This window comes from Triticum dicoccoides, chromosome 1B, assembly GCF_002162155.2.
Source record: "Triticum dicoccoides isolate Atlit2015 ecotype Zavitan chromosome 1B, WEW_v2.0, whole genome shotgun sequence".
NCBI classification, from domain to species: Eukaryota; Viridiplantae; Streptophyta; class Magnoliopsida; order Poales; family Poaceae; genus Triticum; species Triticum dicoccoides.
In genome coordinates, this window is record NC_041381.1 from 17,470,473 (window position 1) to 17,480,991 (window position 10,519).

At 50.4% G+C, this 10,519-nt stretch overlaps 1 protein-coding gene across 1 annotated transcript; it reads left to right on the forward strand.

The window, feature by feature from the left end:
* The first annotated feature begins 1,323 nt into the window (after positions 1-1,323).
* Positions 1,324-2,789, forward strand: LOC119316311. Its single transcript, XM_037590618.1, has 2 exons — positions 1,324-1,693; positions 1,821-2,789. Exons 1-2 carry the CDS (start codon positions 1,402-1,404, stop codon positions 2,567-2,569), a joined length of 1,041 nt encoding a protein of 346 aa, XP_037446515.1. The 5' UTR covers positions 1,324-1,401; the 3' UTR covers positions 2,570-2,789.
* The last annotated feature ends 7,730 nt before the right edge of the window (positions 2,790-10,519 follow it).

Genomic DNA, 10,519 nt, shown 5'->3' on the forward strand with positions numbered 1-10,519 from the left:
CTCCAGGCTGCTAAAGTGATAACCTCCACGAATAAAGGGACTCCTAGTTTCCATTTGGTGGCCACAAAAGGCTTCAAGGCTCGGAGAATTTAGAGTTTGTCTGGGCACACAAATTCTACTCTCCGTCCGTTCTGATTTACTCGTTGTGGTTTTAGTTTAAATTTGAACTAAAACCACGACGAGTAAATCGGAACGGAGGGAGTAGCATCTAGCAGCAGCAAAAGGGATACTACGAGGAAGGTTGTTGCCTTGACTAGACACTCCATAGCTGCACAATCGCAGGAAGGCGTGGAAAAGTTTTTCATGTGCAACAATCTCTTTGTGTCTAGTAGTCCATCATGAAGGAGTTGCATGTCTGCGTGTCGACGCCTACGCGGTGCAGCCGCGTACTGCCTCGCCGGCCGGCGGTGGCGCCACGCGGTGCCAAGATTAGTTAACTCCCTAGCTCGCCGCGTCAACGCATTGACAAGCCCTCGTCTTCACGCCATGTCTCGCCGTAACATGCATATGCGCCGCTAGTCTCGCCGTAATTCCACGCGGCACCAACCCTACGTCGCATGGCACGGTGATCAAGTGAGGACGACGCGAGACCAAGGAAGAAGAAAGAAGATGGCCAAGTCGACCAACGGAATGGGCCGAGAGCTTGGAAGCAGGGTAGCCAGCGGCCTAGTGCATATACACAATAGAAAATAGGGAGTAGATACATGGTCGTTTGCATTTCGCATGCATGTTATGTATGGGGCACATACGTACGTACGTGCGCGCGGGCGACGCCATTGACCATCGATCCTACAGTTATCCACGTAGAAGCGTAATCCACCAGGCCATGGAGCAATTTTTGCATTACCTATGTAGGGTTGCTTCGCAGGGAGAAATGGGGAAAAAATGCATGGCCTTCATAGGTTCCTATTTTTTCACGTCGAAGCGTATATGTTTGACTCTCAAGTCTCAACTGGCTTGGCACTTGATTGATTGATGCAAGTGTGCAACTGTGCATGCAATAATTACTCTGTGCTACGCACATCACGTTCGGTAGCTTGGCGAGGAGAAAATAGCTAGTTGAGAAGCAGGAATAACTAGCTGACGATCGGTCACCTCGCCTAAACTTATGCAAGCGTGCATGCAATAATGACCGTCTCGTGGCCGTGGTGCGTCCATGCACGCACGCTTCGCAGGTAAGAAAAGCCACCGCCCCGTTGCTGGCCCGGCACGTACCCTCCAGCAGCTTTGCCTCTAGGTCAACGCCCCTAGCTAATCCATGGCGCCCAGCCGCTATAAGACACACGCACCCTAGTACCAGAGCAACACCAACAACCACAACCAGCAAGAGCTAGCCAGAGAAACACAAACTCATCTATCCAGCATCCAACCGGTCACTAGCTTGTCCAGCCGCAGCTAGCAATGGCGGTGCGGTGGCCGTCGACCGCCGTGGCCGCGTGCGCGATCGGCGCGAGCCTCCTGGTCCTGTGCACGCTCATGGCGTCGTCGGCGTCGGCCCAGGCGCCGCCGCCACAGGTGCCCAAGGTGCCCAAGGGCAGCAACCTGGTGGTGATCAAGCCGGGGGTCGGGAAGCGCAACAGCAAGTTCACCTGCACCGACACCAAGAAGAAGCGTCCCGGGTGCGAGGCCACCTGCCCCAGCCGCTGCCCCAAAGAGTGCCTCGTCCTCTGCCCATCCTGCATGACCTTCTGCCGTACGTAGTTTATAAGCACAACATGGCTATTATTACTTGATGAATTGAGTGTAATTTTTGTAGTGTAATCACACATGCATATGCTAATCTTCTTGCATTGCATGCATGATGTACTTTTTGTATGCAGTGTGTGACTTCTACCCGGGGGCGTCCTGCGGCGACCCGCGCTTCACCGGCGGCGACGGCAACAACTTCTACTTCCACGGCATGAAGAACCAGGACTTCTGCATCCTCTCCGACGACGACCTCCACATCAACGCCCACTTCATCGGCAACCACAACCCCTCCACCAGCCGCGACTTCACCTGGATCCAGGCCGTGGGCGTCCTCTTCGCCCACCACCGCCTCCACCTCGGCGCCGTCCGTTCCACCCAGTGGGACTCCGCCGTCGACCACCTCGATCTCGCCTTCGACGACGAGCGCATTGACCTCCCACCCACCGACGGCGCGCGCTGGTCCTCCGCGTCTGTGCCAGGCCTCTCCATCACCCGCACGGCGCAGGCGAACAACGTGGTCGTCGAGCTCAAAGGGGTGTTCCGGATCGTGGCCAATGCCGTGCCCATCACCGCCGAGGAGTCGAAGGTGCACAGCTACGGCGTCACCGCCGACGACTGCCTCGCGCACCTCGACCTCGGGTTCAAGTTCCAGACGCTCTCCGACGACGTCCACGGCGTGCTCGGCCAGACCTACCGCTCCGACTACGTCAACAAGCTCAACGTCACCTCGAAGATGCCCGTCATGGGCGGCACCGCCGACTACGTCTCCTCGGCCCTGTTCGCCTCGGACTGCGCCGTCACGAGGTTCGGCCGCCCCACCACGGCAACCTCACGCACCGCCGGCGGCATCGCCATGGTCACGGACGCCAAGTACGTGTAGGCCACCGAAGAGTCAAAACCAGCCCGGTACTTGCGTGCGTGCTAGCGTACGTGCTGCGTCTGGCGTCAATCTTCAACTAAGTAACGTGCACTGGCGATCTCTACGTATCTGATCTGCTAAGTAATGTTTGTTAAAGTATTTTGTCATGGATTGACCATCCTGGTGATTAATTCGTTGGTATATACTCCTATGTAAGTGGATATGTATTGTTTTGACAATAATTAATGAAAAAAATTCTACTTTTTTCTTATCTTATTTTACCTTATATATTAATAATAAAGCAAGTATTGCTTCTCGTCGCCCATCTAAAAATTACCCTCAAAGTCCCTCTCTCCGGAAATACTTGTCGGAGAAATGGATGTATGTAGATGTATTTTAGTTCTAGATACATGCATTTTTATGCATTTCTCCGACAAATATTCCCGCACGGAGGGAGTATATATTACCCGCTATGCCGCCCTGAAAACAATTTGTTTTTTTTTTCAAAGTCGCTGTCCAGCTCAGACTTTTATAGGTATGATACCCACTCTATAACACATGCACCCTAGCCACATAGTGGCTACAACCTCTCTCTCCGACCAAGAAGACCAGGGTTTGAACCCCAGGTTCCATCATTTTCCCCACGTACGTATTCATGGGCCACGGGGTGTGGCGCCTCTATTTTTTTTACCATTTCGTTTTTTTGTCTTCTCTTTTCTTCTTTTTGTTTTTTATATATTTCTTCTTTAATTAATTCGGGGTTTATAAATTTCAAAAAGTTGAGACTTTTGAATAAAATGTTTGAGAAAAAAAAATATTTTTATGAATTTAAAATGTTTGAAAAATCATAAAATTTTCGTGGTTTCATAAAATGTTGGTGATTTTACAAAAATGTTCACAAATTATTAAAAAATCACAATTTGGAAAAAAAAATATGGAGAAATAAATTCATGTTCTTGATTTTGAGAAAATGACTGTGTATTCAAAACATATTTGTGAATCTAAAAAAAATATCCATGAAATTTTAGAAACTACCCCAAAAAATAAATTTGTTTGTGAATTTCAATATTTTGCCCTAATTTTAAAAAAATCATCGACTCAAAAAATGTTCATGAATTCAAAAACTATTCATGTATTCAATGAATGTTCGTCTAAATAAAACAAATGTTTTTGAATTTTAAAAAATGCCTAATTTTTCTAAAAAATATTTGTCGATTCAAAAAATTGTTTGCCGTTTCAAAAGTCTTTTATGTCTAGGTTTTGATTAGTTTCTGGAAAGTCTTTATACGTCTAGGCTTTGGGAGTAGTTCGTGGTCGATGATATTTATTATAAGTTTTAGACATTTCCTTGCGCTACACAATGACAAGTGTGTCGTGTGGATGCAAGCTCATTGCCTTGGGATTTCCAATGTTGAATGCATTGTGATCACGTGGACAACACGTCCATCATTAGCGAGGGTCGAAAGAAGGATAAGTGGCAAAATGATAAGTGATTCTACTACACAACCTTCTTCTTATAGACGTTGCTGGGCCTGCAAGTGCACAGATTTGTAGGACAGTAGCAAATTTCCCTCAAGTGGATGACCTAAGGTTTATCAATCCGTAGGAGGCGTAGGATGAAGATGGTCTCTCTCAAACAACCCTGCAACCAAATAACAAAGAGTCTCTTGTGTCCCCAACACACCCAATACAATGGTAAATTGTATAGGTGCACTAGTTCGGCGAAGAGATGGTGATACAAGTGCAAAATAGATAGTACATAAAGGTATTTATAATCTGAAATTATAAAAACAGCAAGGTAGCAAGCGATAAAAGTGAGCGTAAACGGTATTGCAATGATAGGAAACAAGGCCTAGGGTTCATACTTTCACTAGTGCAAGTTCTCTCAACAATAATAATATAGATAGATCATATAACAATCCCTCAACATGCAACAAAGAGTCACTCCAAAGACACTAATAGCGGAGAACAAACGAAGAGATTATGGTAGGGTACGAAACCACCTCAAAGTTATTCTTTCGGATCAATTTATTCAAGAGTTCGTACTAGAATAACACCTTAAGACACAAATCAACCAAAACCCTAATGTCACCTAGATACTCCATTGTCACCTCAAGTATCTGTGTCATGATTATATGATATGCATCACACAATCTCAGATTCATCTATTCAACCAACACAAAGTATTTCAAAGAGTGCCCCAAAGTCTCTACCGGAGAGTCAAGAACGTGTGCCAACCCCTATGCATAGGTTCATGGGCAGAACCCGCAAGTTGGTCACCAAAAATACATCAAGAGGCACATGATATCCCATTGTCACCACAGATAAGCACGGCAAGACATACATCAAGTGTTCTCATAAAAAGACTCAATCCGATAAGATAACTTTAAAGGGGAAAACTCAATTCATCACAAGAGAGTAGAGGGGGAGAAACATCATAAGATCCAACTACAATAGCAAAGCTCGGGATACATCAACATCGTGCCATAGAGGGAACACGAGAGAGAACACGAGAGAGAGAGAGAGAGAGATCAAACACATAGCTACTGGTACATACCCTCAGCCTCCGACGGGGGCCGTCTGGGCGACATGGGCCGCGAGGGCAGCCCGGCGCTCGGCGCGGGCTCGACGAGCGTCAGACATGGATGCGACGGATGGAGAAACGCAAGACGGCAGAAGGCGGATTCCGGCGCACCCCTACCCGGCGCGCCAAATGTCGGATTTCGGGTTCCGGCAGACCCTTAAGGTTTGAACTCTGGGGTGCGCGCGGAGATCACTCCCCCTACCAACTCACGTCTCATCGCCTCACAAAGGATCTAGACTACAAGAAGAACAACACAAGGGACGCGAGGTTTATACTAGTTCGGGCCACCATTGTGGTGTAATACCCTACTCTAGTTTGTGGTGTGGTGGATTGCCTCAGGGGCTGATGATGAACAATACAAAGGAAGAACTGCCTCGCGAGGGGAGTAGTTCTTGTGTTGGTGGATCTGGCTAAGGTTCGCTTCGTCGACCTTCAGATGCCTCTATACTATGGTGGCTAGCCCTATTTATAGAGCGAGACCCTGGTCCTCTTCCAAAATATTAAGCGGGAAGGGCGTCAATAATTGGCCATTTTGAAGGGGAACATCTAGTACACTTATCCTGACTAAAGTTGGTCCTCGCCTGCCAAAGACTCTGACGATGACGCCTTCCTGGGCTCTACGATGACCTCCATCCTGCCGTTCTGCTGGTCTTGGTCTTGTTGCACCGAACTGGTTGCCTTTGCTTGATACCCTTTCCTGCGCTTGCCCCCTTTGCACCAAAGAGGAAACAAGGACTCTGCGCAGGCCGGCGCTGATGGGGTCATGTACCTAGGGTAGGGTCACAGACCTGATCTAAGTACCCTGCCCAAGGACACCCTTAGAAGAGGTCACCTTCCAGTCGACCAACGAGGGACTCACTCGACTGACTTGAAGGACTCGACCACGAAGACTCACTCGACTACCAGGAGGTCAAAAGGCACTCTGTACTGCAACGGCCTGTAGTTAAGTAGACTTTATGATAGTAAAGACACTTTATGTGGGGCGTTACCTGTAACGCCCCGGACTTAATACACCTTAACCCCTTCATTACGTGGCCTGGCTGGGGTCTTGGCGCACCTATATAAGCCACCCCCCTCCACAGGCAGAGGGGTTCGGCACCCTGTAACTCATATACACATAATCCACTCGACCGCCTCTGGGCTCCGAGACGTAGGGCTTTTACTTCCTCCGAGAAGGGCCTGAACTCGTACATCTCTTGTGTTTACAACCTCTCCATAGCTAGGACCTTGCCTCTCCATACCTACCCCCACTCTACTGTCAGACTTAGAACCACGACAGTTGGCGCCCACCGTGGGGCGGGTGTCTTAGCGATTTTGAGGAGAAGTTGCGATTTTTCCGAGTACTTTCATCATGGTGGCTGCTGGAGTTTTGGTTGAGGGTCGAGAGATCCGTCTCGGTGCTCTCACCTTCGTCGCCGACGACTCCGCCTGGCTCCAGGAGGCTCCACTCGACGTCGATGCGCTCCCCGTCCGCGGTGCGATGCATTTTCGTGCATGTGTCCGCGGCGTTCTGCTGCGGCAACCGTCGACCCCGTATCAGTCGACTCCCCCATCGGCTACCCTCCCGGTCTCCCGCCAGCACAAGCGCTCGGGCCGGTCGAGACTTCAGCGGTGGGTGAGGCACGCGGTGGCTCGCCAGATGGCCACCACCCAAGTTGCGGCAATCGAGCCAGACGAATCTCTCTACGGCCTGTTCGATCTGTCGACTGGCTCCGTAGAGACTGCATCCGAGTGCGATAGCAGTGATCCAGCGGCGGAAATCCTGATGGTCGACGGGCCCCGCAGTCCCCCTGGCTTCGCCCGTGATGGTGGGGCAGGCGACGGAGGCGACCCCGCACGAGACCACGAAGAGTACCAGCCCGAGCCACTCAACTCTCTGCAAAGAGAGGAACTTCGCCGCAGGAACGTGGATGCCCTGCGTACTCCCACCGCAGGAGAAACCCCCGAGGCTCGCGCCTTGGAGGAGGCACGTTTGGCCAATTTGGCCGAATGCACTCGCCTGGAGAATCTTCAGCGAGCACTCGACGAGCGCGCGCGGCAACGAGTTCCCGACACCAGTCGACGTCAACTCTTCCCACCGACTCAGGTATATCGAACCCCAATCCAGAATTTAGCAGCTGCGACCCGTATAGCAGAGTCCATCCAGCCCTCTCAGTCAGAAGCTGGCAGAGGCTTGATGCAGATCAGAGATCTGCTCCGGGCAGCAGGAGATCAGAATTCGGCCGTGTCACAGTCGCGCAACAGAATTCACAGTCGATCCGTCGCTGCGAATACGGTTCAGTCGGCTCACAGCCCCAGATCACCTCCGCGGCGTGAAGGGCGCGAGAATCGGCGAGACCAATATGGTGACCGACTCGACCGAGATGATAGGCGTCGAGTGCCCAATTCCCCTCCGAGGGGTGGGTCTTACGCTCCTCGGCAGCAAGATGACAGACGTCAGCTCAGTGCGGGGCGGAGAGTTCCAGTCGACCCCAGAGAACCAGGCTTCGACGCGCGATCCATTATCGTGCAAGGCTTAGTCGACCGGAACAGAGCCCATCGAGGTGGACTCGACAGAGATGCACCCACAAGCAGTTGAGTGCATGTTTCTGGTCCTGAATGTTTCAGCAGAGCTATCAGAGCCGCAGTTATCCCTCCCAATTTCAGGTTGGCAACAGGAGTCAGCAAGTTCACTGGTGAGTCTAAGCCTGAAACTTGGCTTGAGGACCACCGAGTGGCGGTTCAGATTGGTGGTGGGAACGACGAGGTGGCCATGAAGCATTTGCCCCTCATGCTGGAAGGTTCTGCCAGGGCATGGTTGACTCAATTACCTCCTAGCAGCATTTACACTTGGGAAGATCTGTCCCGAGTGTTTGTCAGAACGTTTGAAGGAACTTGCAAGCGACCGGCTGGATTGACGGAGCTGCAAGTCTGCGTGCAGAAGACCAATGAGACTCTTAGGGAGTATATTCAGAGATGGATCACTTTGCACCATACTGTGGAGAATGTGTCTGATCATCAGGCAGTCTGCGCCTTTAAGGATGGTGTCAAGAACAGAGAATTGAGTTTGAAATTTGGTCGAACCGGTGACATGACCTTGAATCGAATGATGGAGATTGCTACCAAGTATGCCAACGGCGAAGAAGAAGACCGACTCCGAAGCGGCAAGCACAAGCCAAGTCAGTCGAAAAAGGGAAACACCAGTCGGAAACAGAAGCGGAAGGCTGAACCGGCAGCTCCTGGAGAGGCTCTGGCCGTGACTCAAGGAAAGTTTAAAGGGAAACCAAAAGGATCCTGGAACCCTAAGAAGGTAAAGGATAAAGAAGGGAACGACGTGATGGATATGCCGTGTCACATCCACACGAAGAAAGACGAAGAGGGGAATATCATCTACCCGAAGCATACCACTCGCCAATGTCGACTCCTGATCCAACAGTTTCAGGGAAAACAGTCTAAGGACAAGGAGAAGGAGTCGGACAAGGCCGCAGACAAGGAGGACAGTGAGGAAGGATATCCGCATATCAACTCCACTCTGATGATCTTTGCAGATGTGGAAAGCAAGAGTCGATTGAAAGTCATTAATCGAGAGGTGAACATGGTCGCCCCAGCAAAAGCAAATTATCTGAGATGGTCCCAAACACCCATCACATTCGACCAATCTGATCACCCGACTCATATTGCTACCCCTGGGAGGCAAGCTTTGGTGGTCGATCCAGTTGTCGAGGGCACTCGACTGACAAAAGTGTTGATGGACGGTGGTAGTGGGCTGAATTTGTTGTATGCAGACACGCTGAAAAGAATGGGCATTCCGATGTCCCGACTAAGCACCAGTAACATGAGCTTTCATGGAGTTATACCAGGGAAGAAAGCTGAGTCACTCGGCCAAATAGCTCTGGACGTGGTGTTTGGTGATTCGAAACATTTTCGCAAAGAGAAGTTGACGTTTGAGGTCGTGGATTTTTAGAGTGCATATCATGCCATTTTGGGGAGACCAGCTTATGCACGGTTCATGGCTCGACCATGTTACGTGTACCTCAAATTGAAGATGCCCGGCCCCAAAGGAGTGATCACTGTCACCGGTGATCGGAAAAAGGCAGAAGAGTGCTTTCAGAAGGGCTCAAAGATTGCCGATTCCCAGGTGACAGCGGTCGAGTTCGAAGAATACAAGCAAAACGCAGATCCGAGTGATTTGCTGCGATCCAAGAAACCCGCCACAGAATCTGCATTTCAGTCGTCCAGTGAGACAAAGCTTGTTCACATTCACCCGACCGACCCTGATGCAGCTCCGACCCACATCTCCATAACACTCGACCCGAAATAGGAAGAAGCGCTCATCCAATTCCTCCGTGAGAACTGGGACATTTTTGCATGGAAGCCCGCTGACATGCCAGGTGTTCCCAGGGGACTGGCTGAGCATCGCCTAAGAGTCGACTCATCTGCAAAACCAGTCAAAGAGCATCTTCGACGGTCCGCCATCCAGAAGAGAAAAGCCATTGGTGAGGAAGTGGCTCGACTGTTGGCAGCAGGATTTATCCGAGAGATATACCACTCCGAGTGGCTCGCTAATGTCGTCATGGTTCCTAAGAAGGACAAATCGCTCCGAATGTGCATTGATTTCAAGCACATCAACCGGGCCTGCCCGAAAGATCATTTTCCTCTCCCTCGCATAGATCAAATTGTTGACTCGACCGCGGGATGCGAGAGACTGTCTTTTCTAGACGCCTACTCCGGGTACCACCAGATCCGTCTGTACGGACCCGACGAGGTAAAAACAGCTTTCATCACTCCATTCGGGTGCTTCTGCTATATCACCATGCCATTCGGCCTCAAGAATGCCGGAGCCACATTCATGCGAATGATTCAGAAGTGTCTTCTCACTCAAATCAGTCGGAATGTGGAAGCGTATATGGATGATATCGTCGTCAAGTCACGAAAAGGTTCCGACCTGCTCGCTGACCTCGCCGAAACATTTGCCAACCTCAGAAGGTATGATATCAAGCTCAATCCATCAAAGTGCTCATTTGGAGTTCCTGGTGGCAAGTTACTCGGTTTTCCCATTTCCGAGCGGGGAATCGACGCTAATCCAGAGAAGATCAGCACTATTCTCCGAATGAAACACCCTGTGCTAGTGCACGATGTCCAGAATCTTACTGGATGCTTGGCCGCATTAAGTCGATTCATCTCACGACTCGGTGAAAAGGCATTGCCTCTTTACCGACTGATGAAGAAGGCAGACAAGTTCGAGTGGACTCCAGAAGCTGATGCAGCGTTTGCCGAGCTAAAAGCTCTGCTCTCCACCCAGCCGGTGCTTGCTGCTCCAATCAGCAAAGAGCCTCTGTTGCTCTATATCGCAGCCACAGGACAAGTCGTCAGTACTGTGCTTACGGTCGAGCGGGAAGAAGAAGGAA

Coding starts and splice junctions, on each gene's coding strand:
- LOC119316311 (XM_037590618.1), top strand. CDS start 1,402: ATGGCGGTGCGGTGGCCGTCGACCGCCGTGGCCGCGTGCGCGATCGGC. Junction 1,694..1,820: donor ATCCTGCATGACCTTCTGCC/GTACGTAGTTTA, acceptor TTTTGTATGCAG/TGTGTGACTTCTACCCGGGG.